Source organism: Bos mutus, chromosome 1, assembly GCF_027580195.1.
Source record: "Bos mutus isolate GX-2022 chromosome 1, NWIPB_WYAK_1.1, whole genome shotgun sequence".
Taxonomy (NCBI): domain Eukaryota; kingdom Metazoa; phylum Chordata; class Mammalia; order Artiodactyla; family Bovidae; genus Bos; species Bos mutus.
In genome coordinates, this window is record NC_091617.1 from 97,407,765 (window position 1) to 97,433,697 (window position 25,933).

The 25,933-nt window shown below is 39.5% G+C and overlaps 1 protein-coding gene across 1 annotated transcript in view; it reads right to left on the bottom strand.

Moving 5' to 3' along the window:
- The window catches only part of LOC102265950 (multiple epidermal growth factor-like domains protein 6), a 694,000-nt gene that overhangs the window by 10,267 nt on the left and 657,800 nt on the right, over window positions 1-25,933 (bottom strand). The window contains exons 20-25 of the mRNA XM_070360521.1: window positions 20,050-20,178; window positions 16,873-16,998; window positions 10,991-11,119; window positions 7,279-7,407; window positions 3,556-3,684; window positions 1,746-1,874 (exon numbers count right to left, since the gene is read on the bottom strand). Of these exons, the coding sequence (XP_070216622.1) occupies window positions 1,746-1,874; window positions 3,556-3,684; window positions 7,279-7,407; window positions 10,991-11,119; window positions 16,873-16,998; window positions 20,050-20,178 (771 nt within the window). The remainder of the gene's footprint in view (window positions 1-1,745; window positions 1,875-3,555; window positions 3,685-7,278; window positions 7,408-10,990; window positions 11,120-16,872; window positions 16,999-20,049; window positions 20,179-25,933) is intronic.

Below are 25,933 nucleotides of genomic sequence, written 5' to 3' on the forward strand. Positions count from 1 at the left end.
ACCAGAGATCAAATTTCCAACATCCGCTGGATCATGAAAAAAGCAAGAGAGTTCCAGAAAAAACATCTATTTCTGCTTTATTGACTATGCCAAAGCCTTTGACTGTGTGGATCCCAATAAACTGTGGAAAATTCTGAAAGAGATGGGAATACCAGACCACCTGACCTGCCTCTTGAGAAATCTGTATGCTGGTCAGGAAGCAACAGTTAGAACTGGACATGGAACAACAGACTGGTTCCAAATAGGAAAAGGAGTACGTCAAGGCTGTGTATTGTCACCCTGCTTATTTAACTTATATGCAGAGTACATCATGAGAAACGCTGGTCTGGAAGAAGCACAAGCTGGAATCAAGATTGCTGGGAGAAATATGAATAACCTCAGATATGCAGATGATACCACCCTTATGGCAGAAAGCGAAGAGCCTCTTGATGAAAGTGAAAGAGGAGAGTGAAAAAGTTGGCTTAAAACTCAACATTCAAAAAAACTAAGATCATGGCATTTGGTCCTACCACTTCATGGCAAATAGATGGAGAAACAGTGGAAACAATGAGAGAGTTTATTTTGGGGGGATCCAAAATCACTGCAGATGGTGACTGCAGCCATGAAATTAAAAGACGCTTGCTCCTTGGAAGAAAAGTTATGACCAACCTAGATAGCATATTCAAAAGCAGAGACATTACTTTGCCAACAAAGGTCTATCTAATCAAAGATATGGTTTTTCCAGTTGTCAAGTATGGATGTGAGAGTTGGACTATAAAGAAAGCTGAGTGCTGAGGAATTGATGCTTTTGAATTGTGGTGTTGGAGCAGACTTTTGAGAGTCCATTGGATGTTCTAAAGGAAATCAGTCCTGAATATTCATTGGAAGGACTGCTGTTGAAGCTGAAACTCCAATACTTTGGCCACCTGATGCAAAGAAGTGACTCATTTGAAAAGACCCTGATGTTATGAAAGATTGAAGGCAGGAGGTGAAGGAGTCAACAGAGGATGATATGGTTGGATGGCATCACCGACTCTATGGACATGAGTTTGAGTAAGCTCTGGGTGTTGATAATGGATAGGGAGGCCTGGTGTGCTGCAGTCCATGGGGTCGCAAAGAGTTGGACATGACTGTGCGACTGAACTGAAGTGAACTGAACCTTCCTTTTAGCCAGATGAAGAAGGTAAATTCTGAGATTAAATGCTCTACTTTGGGTTATATCTGTGGCACAGTCAGTCCTTCAGGACTATTGTGAATTTAATATAAAACCTATCCATCTAGTATGCATCCGTTAAGTTTAACAGCATGCGAGAAGTCAATGGTTCACTGAATCTATTTTCTCTTTTTTTTAAAGATAGTCCCTGAATATTACAATTTTATTTAAGGCTGTTATTTCTATAAGTAAAACAAAACAAAAAGTATAAGTTTCAGTTCCCAAAGAGTATTTGAGAACTTTGTTTTTAAGAATACTATCTGGCCCTTACCTTGATTGCCTTATAAATCTAGTATTTTCTTGAATCACTTTGTGATCACAATGTTTAACTGCATCACTTTGAGGTACTTACAAGGTATGCTCTGTCTGTTGTGCTACTGGTTTTGGGTGTCTATAAAGTAACAACTACATACCCTGATTAATCATAGTAAGGCAAGGTAACAAGCAGTGGTCAGGCAATGTTCTTTGACTAATGCTCTTAGTATGAAAATGTCTATATATTTCCACATAACCCATGAGTCAGAGAGACATCCAAAGGTGTTTTGGTTCATACCAGCATCACATCTCCCTCCAGTTTTCCCAGGTGGGCAGAGGCATTTTCCAGTTACTGGGTGGCAGGAGCTTTCTCTTTCACAATCACAAAGTTGATGGCAATTGTCTCCAAACATTCCAGCTGAACATTCTATCCAGGAAAGAGAAATGCTGAAAAATTAACTCCTTGAGCTCTCACTGATGCACCTAAGTTGAGATTTAAGATACAGTTTCTTTCTTTTTTTTTTTTTGTTCTGTAAAAGCATAGTGGGAAGATAAAATGAGATTATTTGGTTGGAAGAAGGGAGGAAAGTTCTGGAATGAAGCTTCATTTTATACACAGGTTCATACTTGCACCTTAAAATTGACTTACTTCAACACTGGTTTGCACCTGTTAGAATGACGGAGAAGGCAGTGGCACCCCACTCCAGTACTCTTGCCTGGAAAATCCCATGGATGGAGGAGCCTGAAAGGCTGCAGTCCATGGGATCGTTGAGGGTCGGTCACAACTGAGCGACTTCACTTTCACTTTTCACTTTCATGCATTGGAGAAGGAAATGGCAAGCCACTCCAGTGTTCTTGCCTGGAGAATCCCAGGGATGGGGGAGCCTGGTGGGCTGCCATCCACTGGGTCTTACAGAGTCGGACACGACTGAAGCGACTTAGCAGCAGCAGCAGCAAGCTTTTTGAAGACAGAAATTTAAGGAAGGAGATTGAGTCATCCAGCCAAGTACATTACTTTAAGTGTTGTTGTTTTGTTGCTAAGTTGTGTCTGACTCTTTTGTGACCCCATGGACTGTAGCCTGCCAGGCTCCTCTGTCCATGGGATTTCCCAGCAAGAATACTGAGTGGGTTGCCATTTGCTTCTCCCAGGGATCTTCCCGACCCAGGGATGGAACCTGTGTCTTCTGCATTGGCAGGCAGATTCTTTACCACTGAGCCACCAGGGAGGCATTACTTTAGTTTTCCTTATAATGCTATTTATTTATTTACCATTTCTCCAGAAGATGGTAAGCTTCACTATATTCCCAGGCTTTAAATAGCAAGCAGGTAATATGTGTACATTTTTTCAAATTGTTACATAATAAATGAATAAGTGAATAAAGCATGGACAAGAGATACTATATGTAAAGTTCTAGTGACCTATGCGAATAAGATATGGAACTAATATATAGTTCCTTCTTTAAGATAAGAACTTTGATTCACATAAAGTCAAATGACCACTATCATTCTATTATCTTTATAATTATTGGGGTTGCTGTAACCATATGCACAAGAGCAAACATAGTAGAAACTAAAATGAAACTTGGAATTATTTATTGAAACCTGTGTGGTTCTGTATTGTTTTGAATGGACCAGGGCTTAATAATATTTTATTTCAAACTGAGTAGCCCACTTTCTCACCTATATATCTTCATCCACATTCATGGCTGCTATTACTTCTGCCTAGTTCACATCTTAAACATTTTCATAAAGCCCTTGAATCTGTTTCACTGAACTAAATGCATGTCATCCTTTTCAAAGCATTTAATGAAATATTTCTCATTCAAAGCAGAATTCTTTTCCATTGAAGACTAACTGCTTTAGTGGTGTTTTGAGATCCTAAATAGTTTCATTTAGGGCAGAATAAAAATTTTGACCAATCAGTAATAAAATCAGGACTCATTTTACTGCTTGTAAGAGTGAATTCTTGTCACTTTAATGTCCACATCAGAAGCTCAGGTGATTATTCCATGTTTGAGATTCAGGTTTACATGTTTCCCATCAGATGGAAAGATCTCACAGTCACACAGAATTCCCACATTCAATGCTTAAAAACACCCTGGCTATACCTTTTTCACACTGGTTGCCATGGAAACCTGCTGGGCAAATGCACTGTCCACTGGCTGCATCACAACTGGCTCCATTTTTGCAGTCACAAATGTGAGCACAGTTCAAACCATAAAATCCAGGAAGGCATGCTAGAAAATGGAAATGTCAAAACACTATTTTGGCTTTAAGAATAAATAAGGGAAAAATCAAAGGATATACTCTAGGTAATCTCTTTCCCAGGACCAAAGAAAGAGAAAAGAGGCGCAAGAACTGGAAAGCAAGGAAAAATTACATGGAGAAGCATAGTGACAGTACTTTAGTCATGCAGATATGTGAATATATCAGTGCCATTCTCAACCAGTAGTCTAGAAAAGTCCACAAGAAAATGAAAGATATCTTCAAGTAGATAAAGTTGATTTGCTGTAATGTGTTATAGTCTGACAAAGACTTCATCAAAACCCTCTAATAACCTAAACACCTAAAATAGCAGTGTTTTCTAACTTCAGATCCAGGCTAACTTTAGTGAGAATTTAAAATTCTTTAAATAAATAAGAGACTATCCGTGGAAGGTGATTCATATAGCTCTTGGTATTTGAAGTCCTGGGGATAGATAATGGAAGGGGATATAAAGAAAACAGGAGAGGAAAAAGAGGAAGAAAGTAAATAATGGAGAACATGAAGTATATGTATGGAGTAAGTTAACATCTTATGAAGTCATGTTTTAAAGTCAGCGAAATTTAATCTTTAAAAAATTTATTTAGATAGCCCATAGACATATAATGTAGAACTGTTTCTTAGCAAGTTCAATGCAATCTGTTTTTCCTCCATGGTTGGAGATATTTTTGTGGCTGAACATCAGAAGTAATTGGTTTAGATACCATGTGGTCCAACATCAGAAGTAATTGGTTTAGATACCATGTGGTCCAAGCAAATGCACTCCTTGGAATGCTAAAATTGTCCTCTGCCCAGGGAGATGCTCAGCCTGAGGGAGGTATGTGAGAGCTAATTTTGACAGCAGGCAAAGGATTCTCATTTATTACTTGGGTTTTGTCTATGGTTACCAGTGGGAACAGAAGGGGTATGCAATTTCCTTTTCCTTCAATTATCCACTCTCTCTTTCACTCCCTCTCACTCTTGCTCTTCACAATTTCTTCCTATCTCTGTGTCCCCCAACCCTCCTTCCCAGGCACCTAGAGTTGGATTTGCCTAGGCTTCAAGTGTGTGACACTTCAGCATAAATGGAGTTACTCAGGATATATTCAACATCAGAGAAAAACTGACATCAGAGAGCAGAAAAAGAAGGTAAAACCAAAAAGAGATGAGGAATGAATTATTTTGTATGATATACAGTCTTCCATCTTCGAATCTCATTTTAACTCTTAAAAAATGAAGATATAGTGCAAGGTTTCTTTTGTTTGATCTTATTTAATTGCTGTTGACAATACATTAAAAAAAATCAAATCTCCTCTGTCCATGGGTATTCTCCAGGCAAGAATACTGGAGTGGGTTGCCATACCCTCCTCCAGGGGATCTTCCCAACCCAGAGATCCCCAGGTCTCCCGCATTACAGGCAGATTCTTTAATTCTTTACTGACTAAGCCACCAGAGAAGCCCAGGGATATTGGAGTGGGTAGCCTATCTCTTCTCCAAGGGATATTCCTGACCCAGGAATCAAACTGGGGTTTCCTGCATTGCAGGCAGACTTTTTTTTTTTAACCAGCTGAGCTACCAGGGAAGCCTCCTTTATCTCCCCTATTTTAATTATTTAAAAAAAACTGAGCTCATAAATGTTGGTTTGCTCAACTTTTCCTTTTGTCTAAATGATATTATCATTCTTCCAGGTCCATCGGCTTAGAACTTTAGAGTTATCTTTGACTTCCCTGGTGGCTCAGACAGTGAACTGTCTTGCTTAAAGTGCGGGAGAGCTGGGTTCGATCCCTGAGTCCGGAAGATCCTCTGGAGAAGGAAATGGCAACCCACTCCAGTACTCTTGCCTGGAAAATCCCATGGACAGAGGAGCATGGTAGACTATAGTCCACGGGGTCGCAAAGAGTTGGACATGACTGAGTGACTTCACTTCACTTCACTTCACTTTGATTCCTACATCTTCCTCACCTGTATGTCCAAGTCAATTGCCAAAATACAGTCAGTTGCTCTTCCAATATACTTTTCTATTCATCCATTTACATTTTGATCCCAGAATAGATTTTTGAAATCCTAGATCATCACTATAGCTTCCTGTGTGGACACAATCAAGGGCTACTTTTCCTAATAATTAATAATGTATCTACTTTATAGATTTCTTTCACCAGAGGGATGTCCCTTGTCTGCTCAAAATCTTCCTTGCTACCCTACTGTAAACAGGATGAAATTTGTGGGCCTTGAATAGATACTGTTTTTCCCTCTTCTGTATCTCTTATTCCAATATTGAAAACAAAACAAAAAAAAACTACATGATGTTTACTTTCATATACCTTAACCCAAGAAATATCAGAGTGCTGGCAATAATTCTAAACCTAGAAAGGGTTAGTAGAATTTGTTTCTGTGAAATATGTTTTATAGAACCTAAAGACAGGTTGAAACAAGTGGAAACAATTTTAAATATTGTTAATATCACTGTGCTGTGTTTAGTCACCGAGCTGTGTCTGAGTCTTTGTGACCCCACAGACTGTAGTCTGCCAGGCTCCTCTGTCTATGGGGATTCTCCAGGCAAGAATATTGGAATGGGTTGCCATTTCCTTCTCCAGGGGATCTTCCCAACCCAGGGATCCAATCCAGGTCTCCTGCATTGAAGGTGGATTCTCTACCATCTGAGCCACCAACTACAGAGGCTTTAAAAAAGACTTGATTTGTAAGTAATTACTGTTCATCAGCTTTTACAATGTGCACGCATGTGTGCATGCTAAGTAGCTTCAGCAGGTCCAGCTCTGTAACCCTATGGACTGTAGCCCACGAGTCTCCTCTGTCTGTGGGATTCTCCAGGCAAGAATACTGAAGTGGGTTGCCATGCCCTCCTCCAGGGGATCATCCCGACCCAGGGATCAAACCCACATCTCTTATGTCTCCTGCATTGGGAGGCAGGTAATTGCCCACTAGTGCCACCTGTGAAGACTTTTACAACATGCCTCAGTGCTGAATGCTTCCAAGTATTTAATCCTAATGATGACCTTTTAAGGTGAGTTTATTATTATCTTCATTTTATACACTATAAAAACGGAAACTTATAAAAATTTTGTTTATACATATTTTATATGGCAGAGGCAGGCCATATACAACTAATTCTAGAGACTAAGCTCTCACATCTTAATCTCTTAGCTGTATTGTCCATCAGGGTTCTCTGATGTCAAAGACAAATTATGGCAGAATTCTCCATTTTCCTAGTTTAGTTGAAAATATAGAGTCCAAATGAAAAAATGATATAAAGAAATATCAGTATATTCTAAAAGACCAATAGCTGACTCCAATGCATGTGTCTGCCTGTGTCTACTGTAGATAATCATAGAACCACAGACATTTTTTTAAGCATCTATTCTGAAACAAATAAAGAAGTTCAATTACTTCATCATTATGATAGTTCTCAGCACCTAGAACTTAAATTAGAGCTATAAAATACATTGCAAGAATAAACATTAAAATATTAACAGCTTATCTAGTTTGATATCATGTGAATGTATTATTTTATGATTTAAAAATATTTTTTTAAACTTAACATCATAACATGCCCACTCATTTTCTCTGTTTACCATGCTCACAGTCTCTTCCATGGTAACCAGGGAGGCATTCACATCTTCCAGAAAACCTATTGCAAACTCCATTGTTCTGACACGTGCAATTAAAATGGCAGCCTGGACCATAATAACCAGGAAGACATTCTAAAAGAGAAACCACACGACCAATAACTCTAGTTAAGACAATTGAACCTGTAATGAATTTGAAGACAGAAATAAACAGTACAATTAATGAAAAAGACAGACAAATCATTAGCCAATGTGATCAAGATAAAAGAGGAAAAGTACAAATACACACTTTTTTTTAAAAATGTGCAATGATCATCAAAAGGAATCAATATAAAAAGTATACTACAAATAAATACAAAAACCTAAATGAAATGGAAAAGTTACAGAAGACAACTTACCAACATTTTCCTAATTTGAAGCAGAAAACCTAGATAAGCTAGTTATAACAGAAAAACAATAGAGAAAATAGAAAACAGCTCCAATTAAAAAAAAAAATAGCCACTCCTGAGCTTCACAGGTAAGTCCTATAAAGTTTTACAGTTCAGATCATCACCTTATTACTTATATATATTCTAGAGCATTGAAAAGGAAGGAAAATTCCAAATAGATTTTATTATGTGAGTATAACATCAATTCCAAAACCCCCCAAAAAATGCACAAAAAACTATACTTCAATTTTACTTATGATATTCATGCCAAATTCATAAAAGTACACAGAAGCCAATAGCATATTATAAAGTAATATATCACAACTAATATTTATTCTAAGAATATAAGGTTATGTAATATTAAAAAATTATTTGATAAATCCATCATACTTATCAGCCTAAAGAAAAAAATCATATTACTAGTTTCATAAATGCAGAAGAAACATTTGAATAATAGTCATTTAAAATTCAGTAAAATGATGACTAAATTAAAAAATTAATAGCTATGTCATAATATGAATATTAAAATTCAGTGTTTTACTTTATTGGGGAACAAAAAGCTTACACAAATGGAAAGATAGACCATGTTTGTTCTTGGATAAGATGAATTAATATCAGAAATATGCTAATTCTCCCTAAAACAATGATTCTCCCCGAGGACAATAAAACAGTGGGAAAAAAACTGATTTTTTTTTTTCCTGCATCTGGATGATTTGGTTATAAATTTCATTTTGAAGGACAAATTAACAAGAATAGCACCAGGAAATCCCCAAAAAAGGAAAGTAATGAAGGGTGGCTAGCTCTGTCGATATCAAATACATATAATAAAGACTTCCTAATAAAAACACTATTGTATTTTCACATAAACAGATCAATAGAGTGGATCATCAGGAACTATATCTAACTGCATATTAATGTTTAGTTGTCAATGAAGCCTGCATCTCAAATCAGTGGGAGAGATAGACTTGTGTGATAACTGAACAGCCACATAAGGGGGAAATGAATCTATTCCTCACACCATACACCAAGAAAAATATTTTTAATTGACCAGAGAATTGCATGTAAAAAATGGTGTCATATGAGTCCTAAAAGAAAACATGGCTGAATTCTTTTAAAACTTGAGAATGGGGAGTCCATCCCTAATTAAGACTCAACATTTTACAAAATAGAGAAAAGATGGTTTTATAACAAAAAAAGAAAACAAAATCTTTTTGAATCATGCATAATCTATAATTCAAAGATGCTCTTAATAAAGCACATCACCTGGGACTCATACTTTTGTATCGTCAGTCCTCTTGAGGAATGTGGGCTGAATCCATAACTGGCTGTACCCAAGAGAATGTGGTGAAAATGATGATAGATCACGTCTATGTCTTAGGAAGACCTGACAACTTCTGTTTTAAGATGTCAGCTGTTATGTAAGAAGCCCAGTAATCTTGGAGAAAAAAGCCTTGCAGTGATGAGAGTGGCCAAGACTGTGCACCACATAGACCCTGAGCTCACCTCCTCCCCTGGGCGCATGGAAATGACAACTATTTACAGTATAAGTAGACAATTTATAGAAAAAGAAATGCAGAAGTTCCTTAGCCATCAGAGAGGATGCTAAACATTATTCATAATAATAACAATGAATATGAAAACTCCACTCATATAATCAGATCAGATCAGTCGCTCAGTCGTGTCCGACTCTTTGCGACCCAATGAATCGCAGCACGCCAGGCCTCCCTGTCCATCACCAGCTCCTGGAGTTCACTCAGACTCACGTCCATCGAGTCAGTGATGCCATCCAGCCATCTCATCCTCTGTCGTCCCCTTCTCCTCTTGCCCCCAATCCCTCCAGCATCAGAGTCTTTTCCAATGAGTCATGCATATTATACTCTTTTGATAACCATGTATTGCTTATGAGGATGAAATATGATATAATCTCCCATGAGAGAGAATTTGTCCATATGTTACAAGGTTACATTTGTATTTACCCCATGACTCAGTAACTCTTGTATATGTTTGAAATGTTCCATAATAAAAGGTTTAAATGATAGAATCAGAAGTTAAAATATCCCACAACCCCAAATGCTTGAGGGTTATCTAACTTAAAACCAAAAATAAAACCAAGAGCACATCTATTCTACACAAAATGCTATTATTCTGCTTTAGGAGTCCTGAGTATCACAATGTTGATAGGAGCTATCTCCCATGAATTAAGAGAGGAGATCCATGGTTTTAAAAAGTCCATGAAAATTGGTCTTCCTTGAATGTTGGTTTTAGATGGGCTGTCATTTCAGTGTCATCATCCTCACTTTCAGATTGGAAACTACTGGGGAGATGTTGTGAATGTCCTTATGGCCCAGAGCATGGTATCAGCAAAGCAGGAATTAGCATAAGGGCTTATGCAATCCCACTGCAAGGTACTTTCACTTGCGCTGTGCTGCCAAGTTTCATGACAGTCAAATGAGTGGTGAAAGATGGTGGGTAATTACCCCCATTATGAAAGCACATCATAGTCCCAGGTCTAAGGAGCCAGAGATCCCATAGTTGGAACCACCTCAGTATAAGTTCACTGTGGATTATTTTTCACTCAGGGGGCCCCAAGGTTAGGCCCCAAGAACAGTGTTCTCATCCATACTGTGTCTTACTACCCTTTCTCAATGTTCTGAAAAACACAACACTATCTTCTTAAAAGAGTGTGCTCTAATTAGGTGCGTGCTTTCCAGTGCTGTACAAAATAATTAACTGTGGTTTGAAAAGCAAACACTAGAATAACTATCGATATTTATTTTTATCCATTCATTATCAACTTTTCTAATGTGGAGCAGCACATGAATATCACTTCTAAGTAAAAGTACATTTATGGTGGTACATGATTAAACTTCTCCTGAGGATGTACAGTTTCAAGACCTCTGGTCCCAGAGTCCTCCTCATCACCCTTTGAAGCTGGGCCCACTCCTGATGTGAGCTGGGTCTGCCCAGGGCCCCGCATCCTGTGCCCTGCCCACCTCAAGAATTGGCTGGACGGGGAGTGGGATTTAGGTCTCACAGGAGCTCTTTCACATTAATACTATTTCAATTACTTAAGAGTTTAAGAGTTTTCATGTGGTATTCCGGTAACAAGGTAACAAAATCAACTGGTATTAACATAACATTATTTTTATTAGAAATGTAATCATAAACTATAAACAACTTGCATAAATGTATTGGAAAATAGCCCTTTCACAGATTTCTACTGTATTTTGTCAGTGAATGGCAGTATGCTGTAGATTTTATTGAATAAAAGAAGGTAGTAATCAACTTACCTTTTTCACAATAATCTCCTGTCCATCCAAGGGCACAGGTACAGCTTCCATCTACAGGATTGCAAAGGCCACCATTTTTACAGGTGCATTTTAGCTCACAATTTGGGCCATATTTTGTTGGAGGACATACTGTAGTAAAAATTCAAAAAATCAAACTAAGTAAAAATGTCACGCAAGTAAATATTTTTCTCGGCTTCAGAGAGACTAATCAAATCCATATAGCAAAATCATTTTTTAAAAATACTCAAAGCAAACAACCACTCATATGTATCCTTCAGGTAGTAAGTACATCAATGTCATTCATTCATATTTTCATCCACTCCATAAATATTTATTGAGCTTATAACTTTGTGCCTGGTATACTTTGGGAACTGGAGATGTTCTATGAAAAACAGAGATTGATCTTAGATTAGTGACGGGAGATTTTATGTATTTAATCCCATAATTGATAAAGATGCATTAGTCATTTGCTCCTTAATGTCTCTGTGCTGAAATGTGAAAAGCACTTCAGTACAAAGTGGTAGGTGACACAAACAAAAATGTACTGGCAAGAGGAGTTAAGATACACACGAGTGAAGCTAACCAGACATAAGGGAAATTGAGGCTTCATTGTCAGAGGGAAAATAATTGAATGATGGGAAGTGCCACCAGTGGGAGAGTAACCATTACTCACATTTATTTCGTTTTGCCATGAAGAATATGGGCCCAACATAGCCAATGAATATGCTTTTTTTTTTTTTTTCAGGAAAACTCAAAATCCATATTTTATATGAAATCATCTAATATTTGAAAGTTGGCAACTAATTAAAATTGTTTTATAGCACTGTGGAAGCCAAAACTATGTCAGCCAATTCAAACACATTTGTGGCTAGATTTGGCCAAAGGCCCACCATTTATACCCTCTAGTTTATAATAGTTTTACATAATGATATTTTCCACATGAATTATCTCATTTAATGCTTATACATATTTCTCTGATGTGGGTAACAGTATTCTTATTTTACACTTGAGAAAACTGCAGCTGAAAAACTTAAGTCTTGCTCACACTTAAGCAGCCAAAAGATAAGACCCAAGATTCAAATCTAGAACTTCTGACTCTCTTGCTATTTTAGCTAGCAGAACAGACGTTAGAGGGATAAAAAAGTTTTAACTTGCTCTAAGTGCATGCATGCTCAGTCGTGTCTGACTCTTTGTGACCCATGGACGGTAGCCTGCCAGGCTCCTCTGTCCATGGAATTTTCCAGGCAAGAATACTGGAGCAGGTTGCCATTTCAATCCACCTAATACTTTCAAGGGGCTTCTCTGGTGGCTCAGTGGTAAAGAATCTGCCTGCAATGATCCCAGGGTTGGGAAGATCCCCTGGAGGAGGGAACACTCACTCCAGTGTTCTTGCCTGCAGAATCCCATGGACAGAGGAGCCTGGTGGGCTACAGTTCATGGGGTTGCAAAAGAGCCAGTCAGATACTACTTAGTGAGTAAACAATACTCTCAAGCCGTACATCATGTTCTTTTTTCTCTTATCATAGATCTTACTCCCTGTTAACACACATAAAAATCACTTATTAACTATAAAAGTTAACATTGATATTGATGTCATTGTTAATGCAAATTCATGTGATCAACACACGGTAAGGTCAAACAAACTGAAGCATCAGAGTTTGGACCAAAGAAAGGTTTATTGCAGGGCCTGCAAGGTGGCTCATGCTCTAAAAAGCCCCAGCTCCTCACAGGGTATCAGCAAAGCATTTTTAAAAGCCAGGTGAGGAGAGGGGTTCCTGGGTCTGTGATCCACTGGTGCACAGCTCGATGACTGGCTGATTGTGAGGTAGCAGGGTGGTGTCAAAGGGATTAACACTATCAGTTCTTAGACTCCAGGAGGCCTGGAGCTGAGTGCTCAAAGTTGTCAGGTAGTTTGTTGTCGCCATTTGTTGGAGAGGGGGAGTTTTTCTTTTTTTTTTTTTTTTAACATCTGCAAAACAACTCAGGAAATGGGCATCAAATACTTTATCTAGGTATTTCAGAGAGGAGCTAAAGCAGAGAATATGGGGGAAGGCCCCTTGGGGTCCTGCTCAATTATATCATAACTTCTGCTTTACTTTTGCTCAAAAGTGCTTGCAGTGTCTGTACCTATTTATTTACCTTGATTTTATTCTAGTCTTTTTTTTTTTTTTGAAGGTAAGGTAGGTGTTATTTTTCTCTTGCTATTTTCAAAATTTGTTCTTTTTCAGTTTTCAGAATTTTGACGTTGTTATGTCTTTTGTGGATTTCTTTTGGTTTATCCTGTTCGGCACTCACACAGAGTTTTTCATTCTGTAGGTTTAAACTTTTTGTCATGTTTAGGACATCTTTAGTCATTGTTCCTTTGACTCCTTCAGTCCTGCTTACTTTCTCCTCTCCTCTAAGACTCTGATGACATAAAAGTCTGAGTTTTATTTATTTATTTATTTTTCCCCTCCCACAGATTCCCCAAGGCTCTGTTGTTATTATTTGGTTGTTGTCATTTCCTTATCTGCTGTCTAAATTGAGTCATTTCTGTGATCTATCTCTGAGTTCACTAATGTGTTCCTCTGTCCTCTCCAAACTGAGATTTTTACAGTTTTGGTTTTTGTATTTTCCAGTTCTAAAATTTCTGCTTGGTTCTTCTTTATGTCTCGTATTCTTTGTTGAACGTTTCTATTAAAAAAAATTTTTTTTTGGTTGTTCAGTGAATCATTTTTTATGATGACTTCTTTTAAAATTATTATCAAATAATTTTGATGTCAGTGTCATCCAAGTGTTGGTGTCTTTCGATTATTTTTTCTTATTCAAGTTGAAATTTTCCTGGTTGTTGGTATAATGAATAATTTTTTAATGAACCTGACATTTTGAGACTCTGGATCTCCTTTAAATCTTCTGTTTGAGCAAGTCTCCTATGATACTCCACTGGCAAGGAAAGAGGTTCCTCTGTTAAGAGGCTGAAGCCCAAGTTCCCCACACAGCCGCCAAGGGGAGCAAGGGTAAATGTGCCTCATCCCTGCTGGGCCACGGCAAGAGTTTAGGCCTCCACTAGGCTGACATCCTACCCGAAAGAGGGGTAGAAGTGTCTCTTTGTGGCTTCCTACTCGCTCTTCACTGACTTGCCTGGAGTGGCCTCATTGCTGCTTGGTGTTTGTGAGAGTCTTGACTGCCCACTAGACCCCCTTGACTCCATCTTAGCTTGCAAGGGTATAGTTTCCTCATCACCTGGTGGGTGGAAGCTGGTGCTTTCCACACAGTTTCCACTGTCACTGCCAGGGTGGCCGGTTCTTTCCTTTCTGGCAGAAATGAAAGCATCTGCCCCACTAGGATTTCTCCTACCCAATCCTGGTGCAGGGTTGGGGGGGCCTTATATACCCCAGGGGAGCTTAAAAGCTAGAGCTTATGCTCTTTATATTACAATCTCAGCATTTTTTATCATGTAAAATATCTATATATTTATCATATTCCATGTCACCATAATTGCTAATTTGTTTTAAACTTAGCCTTAATTAAAATAGATTTAACACCCATTAAATGTCCTTTTGGAGAAGGCAATGGCAACCTACTCCAGTACTCTTCCCTGGAAAACCCCATGGATGGAGGAGCCTGGCAGGCTGCAGTCCATGGGGTCACAAAGAATCGGACATGACTGAGCGACTTCACTTTCACTTTTCACTTTCATGCATTGGAGAAGGAAATGGCAACCCACTCCAGTGTTCTTGCCTGGAGAATCCCAGGGACGGGGGAGCCTGGTGGGTTGCTGTCTATGGGATCGCACAGAGTCAGACACGACTGACGTGACTTAGCAGCAGCAGCAAACGTCCTTTTTACCAGAGATTTTCTATGTATTACTTGGTTGCTCAAATTTATCTTCTAGTAGTTTCTTCAAAATATTTTATGGTTACTATATTGCCAGCAATTTTTGATGATTAAAAATTATTGTTTATTTCCCATCATGTTATTCTTGAATAAAAGTTTGTGTCTAAAACACTTGAATCACATATTTTCCCTAGAACTTTGTAGGTTTTGATAGCCATAAACTAGCAATAAATATTACTGTGAGGTATCAGGCCGACTTTTTTCCCTATCTCTTCATATGAGATCTCATATTTTTTCTTATATCCTCAATAGAATTTCCTCTCACATATGATCAAGCCTAACTAGTATTTCTAGGGATAGAATGTATTCATTCAATCTGTAGCAACAGATCTTCCTTCCTTTCAGAGGGGAAAAAATCTTGATTATATTTGAATATTTTCTCTTCTATTTATGTATCTATTTTTTTCTATTTCATTGTTTTCACTTTCCTCAGGTATATTCTCCTTACATGGCTATCGCATCAGCAGATTCCATTCTCTCATTACCTGAGTTCAATGTGGACTATATTTATATGATGTGAGGTTTAATTTTCATTTCCACTTCTTTCTGAGCTCTGCCAGCTTACTTTTTCATTTCCCTTTGTTGTCTTTTCATTTATTCCATAAACCCATGTATCTCTGCATAGCACTCACAATTTATAGGGGACACTTTTTCATTATGTCCTTTGGATGCTTGGAATAAATTCAGTTAATATTTTCATGGGCTCCATAACAAAACTCTTCTGCTCCATGTTCATCTTGCTTTTTGTTTTCCTATTCCTTTTCTCCTTCTTATAAAAATTTCACTAAAAAGTCTTTGAACGGTTTCATATTTTGGTTCTAAGATGAGGGAAGGTTTTCATGTGCACCAGTTTAAAAAAAAAAAAAAATCAGATTGGTTTTTGTGCACCTGTAATTTTTATGGGGGGATGGGCATAGTATGGACTGGGGCTTCCCAGGTGGCACTAGTGGGAAAGAACCCACTTCAAATTTCAGAAGATGTGGGTTGTCCCTGAGTTGAGAAAATCCCCTGGAGAATGAAATGGCAACCCACTCCAGTATTCTTGCCTGGAGAATCCCTCGGACAGAGGAGCCTGGGGGGCTACAGTCCATGGAGTGGCACAGAGTCAAACACGACCAAAGCAACTTAGCATGCATGCAGTATGGATTAGAGGCTAGAAAAATGATTCTGGTTATTAGGATGCCTCCTTAGCCCAGAATATGACACAAAGTCATGGGATGTGGGTCATGTACTTGTGTGGGTGAGTTTAGCCTCTCTTTAGCAGCAAGGCTGCTTACAGTTCCCTCTTCTTTAGTGAAGACATGAAATGATAATATATCTGTGCCCTTCCTCATTTTATCCAATCTTCCTGCAACTTTGTGATGTCCACTGGGGTTCAAGAAAGCTCCTCCAACTTGCCCACACATCCAACTTTTGTATTTCAACAAAGGATCTTTAGACTTGCTCCTCTGTGTGTGTCATTGAGAAACAGCTGTTCTGTTGGCCCCAACTCAGAGCTGTAGGGGCCCGGCATCCTCTATGTACATATTTTCCTTGAACAATTCTGTTATTATGATAATAATAAATAATATTATTTAGGACAAAGAAAGCTTGACAGTTTTAAACCAAGGTCATGTATTTTTTCCTTCTCTCATGTTTCCTACAGCTTTCAATAGCCTTCTTGAAAACTGATGAGGACATAAAACTCTTCTGTTGTTGGTAATCAGATACCTCCAACACACAATTTGAGGTAGTTTTACAAAAGTTAGTTATTTAAAAGTTTGCTCCTAGTTAAGAATATGCAGAAATTATTCTGTGTTTGTGTTCGTTCATTTTTTTGTTTACTCCCCCAGTAAACTATTTCCTTTATAACTCTACAGGAGTGTGTACTTGCATATGATTAAAGCCACATTTTAAAGTGTCGTAAACAATTCCCACTTAATTATAAGCCCTGGCACTGCATCTGCCTTTAGAATTTAGCTTAATTAGTGCCAAGACGAACAAGGTGACCCTGCAGGCATTGTTACCTTGCTGACACCTGGCCCCCACTTGGCCAGGTGGACACTGGCACCTTCCAGTCACCGGGTCACACTGTCCTGAGACACAAGAACACCGCTGGACACAGTCCTGCCCATAGTAATCTTCAGGACAAGCTGCAGAAAGAAGAAAAACAAAGCAGAGCAAAAGGAAACCAGATTTGCCTTAATAAAGCATTTCACCAGTCAAGATTTGTAAGAACGTGTAGATACATAACCTTTTCTTTTAATCAAATAGGTTTCCCCGACTTGCCCTTGGTTTTCGATTTAAAAGGTTACTATGGGGAAAAAAAAGACCTGTTCAAATTGTTGCTTACTTAGTGCAATTTTAGTTGATATCAGGAATTCCATCCAAATATCTAGTGTCAGACATGTATGTATGTATGTGATATGACACTTAACAGGCTCAGTCTTGTTTTGCTGCGTGGCTGTCTTAGGCTGTGTGTGTATGTATTAATCTTGAGTACAAAAGTGAAAGTGAAGTTCACTCAGTTATTTCTGACTCTTTGCAACCCCATGGACTATACAGTCCATGGAATTCTCCAGACCAGAATACTGGAGTGGGTAGATTGTCCCAACCCAGGGATTGAACCCAGGTCTCCTGTATAGAAGGCAGATTCTTTACCAGCTGAGTCACACAGGAAGCCCAAGAATACTGGAGTGGGTAGCCTATCCCTTCTCCAGCGGATCTTCCCGACTGTGGAATAGAACTGGGGTCTCCTGCATTGCAGGCGATTCTTTACCAACTGAGCTGTGAGGGATGCTTCCTCTTAAAGTGCACTTGGAAAATTTAGCTTACACTTCTGTGCCTTATGCTCACATCTCCAAATATTTATGTATTTTTTAATTAATTTCTAAAGTTATTGTGTATTTATCAAAACAAACAAATATGCTAAATTACTGTCAATAGATTATATCTATTAAATTAATTGCATTAATTAACAAAATTTAAAATTAATTTATTCATAAGTTAACACATTTATTAATTTTCTTGCTTGTTTGTTTTGCTGCAATCTCATTCTATCAGTTCAGTGAGATGCTTACCAAAATAGAGACAAAACAAAGATAAAATAAATATCTGTGAGGTTCAATAAAGGGAAAATATATAACAGTGTATACATTGTGTGCTTAGTTGCTCAGTCATGACCGACTCTTTGTGACCCCATGGACTGTATCCCGGCAGGCTCCTCTGTCCATGGGGATTCTTCAGGCAAGTAAACTGCAGTAGGTTGGCATGCCCTCCTCCAGGGGATCTTCCCAACCCAGGGATCGAACCTAGGTCTCTCACATGGCAGGTGTTCTTTCCTGTCTTAGCCACCAGGGAAGTGTGTATACATAAACAAATATAATTCTTTGAATTGTAAAAGGTGACAGAAAACTTGGCTCTGATCGCCATAGCTGTCAAAGCAGAGAAGGAAAATTGCTCAAGTACAAGATCATGGCTTTCTGCAGACAAAACTCCTCCGGACATTCAAGGAAACCATGACTTTTGAAGATTCTCTGGCCTAAGGAAATTTCTCCAACGATTTTCTTTGAAGAACAAACACAAAGGAGCCAGTTAGAACCTTCATTGGGAGATGTTTATGGGCTGGCTTTCACTCAAAGATAACTTGGCCATTGAGGCCTCAGAGGCAGTATCCATTAGGTTTCAATTTTCTGCCACTTGGAGCCAGGACTTTGTCTTATTCATCTTTTATTCTCAGAACAGCAGGATACTGAAGCAGAGTAAGATTACCCTCATAGGAAGAAAACAAGCAACTACCTGCCTGAAGAAGATAAGCATTCTGGATATCTTTACCACATAACCATAACTTTGCCTGATCACAAACTTCGTTATCATTCTTCCAAATAAAAGAATCTCAAGTTCACAATCACAGTCCTTCAGTCTTTAAGATCTTACTCTTATGTGGCAGCCTGGATGGGAGGGAGTCTGGGGGAGAAGGGATGCCTGTATATGTATGGCTGAATCCCTTTGCTGTCCGCCTGAAATTACCACAACACTGTTAATAGGCTATACTCCAATATAAAATTAAAAGTTGAAAAAAAAAATCTTTACTCTTTTGTGAAGTACAAGATAAAGAATGCATGTGAAGTTGTTTCAGTCATGTCTGACTCTTTGTGACCCTATGGACTGTAGCCCATAGGCTACCAGGCTTTTCTGTCCATGGGATTCTCCTGGCAAGAATACTGGATTGGGTTGCCATTCTCTCCTCTAGAGCTTCTTCCTGATCCAGGGATCAAACCCAGGTCTCCTGCATTGCAGGCAGATTCTTTACCACTGAGCCACTTGGGACATCCACCAGGGAAGATACAGAATAGTGCACAAAATATATAATAATAGTGAACAGATCAATAAAGGATCACCAAGCAAACATGCTCATCAACAGCACTAGGATAAAGAATACAACAATGCCAGGATCACCTCCCCACCATGCCCTTTCCAACTCATTGCCTCCTCCATCCTCCCTAAAGACCATCATCATCTTGTGAACTGTCTAAATAGTTGGAAACTGACGGATTTGATAAAAGCAAAATGTGTTTGTAAGGATATTCCCACAATGTCTAAGCCAGTGCATTTGTATGGCATCTTTAATTTATATCTGGTCCCTTAAATTTTATGTCAGTAGTTACTTGTATGATGTTGCTGTTCAGTTGCTCAGTCATGTCTGACTCTTTGTAACCTTACAGACTGCAGCATGCCAGGCTTCCCTGTCCTTCACCATCTCCCAGAGTCTGTATGATGGGTAGTTATTTAAGGTCTTTGGATTTTCAGGAAATGGTTACTTTTAGGTAAGGGGAAACTACTTAATTTTGAGCTAGAAAATTGCTGAGGATAAATGAAATTGTGGAAATTTGGACAATGAATTTGACATTGTGTACATAGGAATCTCCAGTCTGCTCTGATCTTGCCAAACACAATTTCTTATCTTGACTTGAGTCCAGCATTGCTGGGGCCAGAGAGGTTGTGACCAGAGGGCTTCCTGGCTGCCTTCACTGACTTCAGCTCTCAATCAAATTCCTGCCAGAAGTAATCCTCAACCTAGAATTTACTCCTGTTACTGCAGTAAATCATTCTGTAAAATAAATGCCAAAACATGTACTCTCTAAGTGCAGTTCTTTAAAACGCTGATTTAGTATATAAAATTCATAGTAGATAGAGTGACTTACTTTGACTGCAGTCAGCCCCGATGAAGCCAGGAAGGCAGTCACAGGTTCCAATCATGGTGTCACAGCTGCCACCATTCAGGCACTTACACTTCCTTCGGCAATAAGGGCCATAAGTGCCTCTTGGGCATCCTGATGAAAGAGAACAAAACCATATGTGGTATTGTAACTTGAAGCTATCAGTGCTTAACTTCATGCCCATAGTCATGTGGTTAACTCAACATTCCAATTACTGTTTTTGGTATTCTTATCACCTTCAAGATACTGATTCAAGGGATGGACTTATCCGAGGATACAAATGTATAGGGATGGATGCCTTAGAAATGGAGAAGGCACTGGCACCCTACTCCAGTACTCTTGCCTGGAAAATTCCATGGACGGAGGAGCCTGGTAGGCTGCAGTCCGTGGAGTCGCTGAGAGTCAGACACGACTGAGTGACTTCACTTTCACTTTTCACTTTCCTGCATTGGAGAAGGAAATGGCAACCCACTCCAGTGTTTTTGTCTGGAGAATCCCAGAGACAGAGGAGCCTGGTGGGAGGCCGTCTATGGGGTCGCACAGAGTCGGATACAACTGGAGCGACTTAGCAGAGCAGCAGCAGCCTTAGAAATACAGATGGGGACATAGAGTTCCTGAAGCTGTTCATTAATAATACATAAGAAACTTAACCTTGAACTTCCTTGAAAATCTACCCACTTTTAGAGTATGCTCAGAAAAAAAGACAATTCACCAAAGAAGGTTGTTTTATTCCTGCCTAGAAAAAGTCATTCTTGCAGTTACTATCTAAGTATAGTTTGTCTGATCTGGAATGATCTGGGTTTAATACACATAAGAATTCAAAACGGCAACAAGCCTGGAGAAAGCATCTTAATTTTCTATTAGTGTCTCAGTTTTCTACTCTTATCCATGGATCTTGGCTGACCATGACGATACATGTGTAAGAGGTAGATAAATGGCCAGACTTCAAGGCAGAAGGAGACTGAGCAGGGCAGAGTGACCTGAAAACCATATTATCTGTGCAATGGTCGAAAGATTGGGGGTATTTAGCCAGGAGAAAATAGACCTAAGAAGATAGAACTGTCTTCACACATGAAAAGGAAGTCTTATGGAAAAGGAAGAAGGGGGATATTATCTCAATAAGGAAATACTCTTTGAAAGCGCTGTCCAGGATTGGAATAAGCTTTCACCATGAGGCAGTGAGCTACCCATCTCTGTACGAGTTTAAGTAGAAATAGGATAAGTAACTAGAAGAGAAAATGTAGCAGGGATTCAAGCACATAACTGACTTTGAAGCACTTCCAAATATGTTGTTGTCCTGCTCTATGAAACTTCTGGTACTTTAGTCTTAAAATCACAGAAGTTTTAGTTTCAAGAGACCTCAGGTCCATCTGGCTCAACAATTATTTGAAGATGAGGAAGTAGAGTATAGTTACTTAAAAATGTTATTGTACAAAATTATGTTACCTGGTAAACACAGTTTCCTTTTTCCTGTCATATTTCTAAAATAAAAAGATGTAGAATATTTTGAAAAGACTGAGATTTGAACCCTGTATCTTCCACTTGCTAATGTGGAAGTCCTTCCTTTGAGCTCCTAGTTCTTCACTCCCAAAGAGGATGATAACAGAATCATAGGCTTGTTGTGTGAACAAGTAGAGCACCTAGCATATCACCAATCTCAGATAGCTCCCAAGTTAATGGTAGCCATTATTTTCTTTCACAGTGCCAAGATCATTGGTGGGCCTATGGCAAAACCCTTTTCCTATCTGCTTAACCTGAGTGCAAAGGTTTCGTTTTTGCCTGAGGTCCTTCCTCTTGCACAACGTTTTCACTTGGAAGCACAGTTCTAAAAATGATTAGAGACTGAAGTGGCTGCGACGGCGCACGAGCCCGGCTGGGAGGAGCTACGCCACGTCCAAGGAGCGGTGGCTGCACGGGCGCCGGGTACCGGAGGGCCTAGAGGAGCTATTCCATGTTCAACGTCAGGAGGGGCGGCAGTGAGGAGATACCCCTCGTCCAAGGTAAGGAGCAGCGGCTGCACTTTGCTGGAGCAGCCGTGAAGAGATACCCCACGTCCAAGGTAAGAGAAACCCAAGTAAGATGGTAGGTGTTGCAAGAGGGCATCAGAGGGCAGACACACTGAAACCATAATTACAGAAAACTAGTCAATCTAATCACACTAGGACCACAGCCTTTTCTAACTCAATGAAACTAAGCCATGCCCATGGGGCCACCTAGGACGGGCGGGTCATGGTGGAGAGGGCTGACAGAATGTGGTCCACTGTAGAAGGGAATGGCAAACCACTTCAGTATTCTTGCCTTGAGAACCCCATAAACAGCATGAAAAAGCAAAATGATAGGATACTGAAAGAGGAACTCCTCAGGTCAGTAGGTGCCCAATATGCTACTGGAGATCAGTGCAGAAAGAATGAAGGGATGGAGCCAAAGCAAAAACAATACCTAGTTGTGGATGTGACTGGTGATAGAAGCAAGGTCCAATGACATAAAGAGCAATATTGCACAGGAACGTGGAATGTTAGGTCCATGAATCAGGGCAAATTAGAAGTGGTCAAACAGGAGATGGCAAGAATGAACGTGGACATTCTAGGAATCAGCGAACTAAAATGGACTGGAATGGGTGAATTTAACTCAGATGACCATATATCTACTACTGTGGGCAGGAATCCCTTAGAAGAAATGGAGTAGCCATCATGGTCAAAAAAAAGAGTCTGAAATGCAGTACTTGGATGCAATCTCAAAAACGACAGAATGATCTCTGTTCATTTCCAAGGCATGCCATTCAATATCACAGTAATCCAAGTCTATGCCCCCACCAGTAACGCTGAAAAAGCTGAAGTTGAATGGTTCTATGAAGACCTACAAGACCTTTTAGAACTAACACCCATAAAAGATGTCCTTTTCATTATAGAGTACTAGAATGCAAAAGTAGGAAGTCAAGAAACACCTGGAGTAACAGGCAAGTTTGGCCTTGGAGTACGGAATGAAGCAGGGCAAAGGCTAATAGAGTTTTGCCAGGGGAAAGCTCTGGTCATAGCAAACACCCTCTTCCAACAACACAAGAGAAGACTACACATAGACATCACCAGATGGTCAACACCAAAATCAGACTGATTATATTCTTTGCAGCCAAAGATGGAGAAGCTCTATACAGTCAGCAAAAACAAGACCAGGAGCTGACTGGCTCAGCTCATGAACTCCTTTTTGCCAAATTCAGACTGAAATTGAAGAAAGTAGGGAAAGCTACTAGACCACTGAGGTATGACCTAAATCAAATCCCTTATGATTATACAGTGGAAGTGAGAAATAGATTTAAGGGACTAGATCTGATAGATAGAGTGTCTGATGAACTATGGACGGAGGTTCGTGACATTGTACAGGAGACAGGGATCAAGACCATCCCCATGGAAAAGAAATGCAAAAAAGCAAAATGGCTGTCTGAGGAGGCCTTACAAATAGCTGTGAAAGAAGAGAAGTGAAAAGCAAAGGAGAAAAGGAAGGATATAAGCATCTGAATGCAGAGTTCGAAAGAATAGGAAGAAGAGATAAGAAAGCCTTTCTCAACGATCAATGCAAAGAAATAGAGGAAAACAACAGAATGGGAAATACTAAAGATCTCTTCTGGAGAAGGCGATGGCACCCCTCTCCAGTACTCTTGTCTGGAAAATCCCATGGATGAAAGAGCCTGGTAGGTGCAGTCCATGGGGTCATGAAGAGTCAGACACAACTGAAGTGACTTAGCAGCAGCAGAGATCTCTTCAAGAAAATTAGAGATACGAAGGGAACATTTCATGCAAAAATGGGCTCGATAAAGGACAGAAATGGTATGGACCTAACAGAAGCAGAAGATATTAAGAAGAGGTGGCAAGAATACACAGAAGAACTGTCCAAAAAAGATCTTCACGACCCAGATAATCACAATGGTATGATCACTCACCTAGAGCCAGACATCCTGGAATGTGAAGTCAAGTGGGCCTTAGAAAGCACACTACGAACAAAGCTAGTGGAGGTGATGGGTTTCCAGTTGAGCTATTTCAAATCCTGAAAGATGATGCTGTGAAAGTGCTGCACTCAATATGCCAGCAAATTTGGAAAACTCAGCAGTGGCCACAGGAATGGAAAAGGTCAGTTTTCATTCCAATCCCAAAGAAAGGCAATGCCAAAGAATGCTCAAACTATCGCATAATTGCACTCGTCTCACATGCTAGTAAAGTAATGCTCAAAATTCTCCAAGCCAGGCTTCAGCAATATGTGAACCGTGAACTTCCAGATGTTCAAGCTGCTTTTAGAAAAGGCAGAGGAACCAGAGATCAAATTTCCAACATCCGCTGGATCATTGAAAAAGCAAGAGAGTTCCAGAAAAAACATCTATTTCTGCTTTATTGACAATGCCAAAGCCTTTGACTGTGTGGATCACAGTAAGCTGTGGAAAAATCTAAAAGAGATGGGAATACCAGACCACCTGATCTGCCTATTGAGAAACCTATATGCAGGTCAGGAAGCAACAATCAGAACTGGACATGGAACAACAGACTGGTTCCAAATAGGAAAAGGAGTCTGTCAAGGCTGTATATTGTCACCCTGCTTATTTAACTTATATGCACCCTGCTTATTTAACTTATATGCAGAGTACATCATGAAAAATGCTGGGCTGGAAGAAGCACAAGCTGGAAACAAGATTGCCAGAAGAAATATCAATAACCTCAGATATGCAGATGATACCACCCTTATGGCAGAAAGTGAAGAGGAACTGAAAAGCCTCTTGATGAGAGTGAAAGAGGAGAATGAAAAAGTTGGCTCAACATTCAGAAAATGAAGATCATGGCATCTGGTCCCATCACTTCATGGCAAATAGATGGGGAAACAGTGGAAACAGTGTCAGACTTTACTTTCGGGGGCTCCAAAATCACTGCAGGTGGTGACTGCAGCCATGAAATTAAAAGACGCTTACTCCTTGGAAGAAAAGTTATGACCAACCTAGATAGCATATTGAAAAGCAAAGACATTACTTTGCCAACAAAGGTCCATCTAGTCAAGGCTATGGTTTTTCCAGTGGTCATGTATGGATGTGAGAGTTGGACTCTGAAGAAAGCTGAGTGCCAGAGAATTGATGCTTTTGAACTGTGGTGTTGGAGAAGACTCTTGAGAGTCCCTTGGACTGCAAGGAGATCCAAACAGTCCATTCTGAAGGAGATCAGCCCTGGGATTTCTTTGGAAGGACTGATGCTAAAGCTGAAACTCCAGTACTTTGGCCACCTCATGCGAAGAGTTGACTCATTGGAAAAGACTCTAATGCTGGGAGGGATTGGGGGCAGGAGGAGAAGGGGAGGAAAGAGGATGAGATGGCTGGATGGCATCACTGACTCGATGGACGTGAGTTTGAGTGAACTCCGGGAGTTGGTGATGGACAGGGAGGCTGGTGTGCTGCGATTCATGGGGTCGCAAAGAGTCGGACACGACTGAGCGACTGAACTGCACTGAACTGAACTGAGAGACTGAATGACACTGGCTTCCTTTCACTTGATCCTGTATTTCTATGGAAGAATTGATGGTAAAGAACATTTTTGAGTGTTGCACATGTAGCAGGTTTTAGACAGCAAGAAATGGTTTTTATTGAAACTCCGATTGCTTATAATCCCTATCTATATCCCATCCTAGAATCCACTGTCTCATCTTGAGCCTTAGACTCAAATGGCTTCTCCTTCCCTCCATCAGTCCCTTTCTCTTTCAGTTTTAAAATATTAATAAAATCCTTCAAGATGAAGAATGAACGGAAAACAGCTAAGATCATTCTTATCAAAGGTTACTTCTCTGTTACAGCTGTTGTATTACTTTTTTCCTTTCTATGAAAAATGAGAAATGCACTTCACAT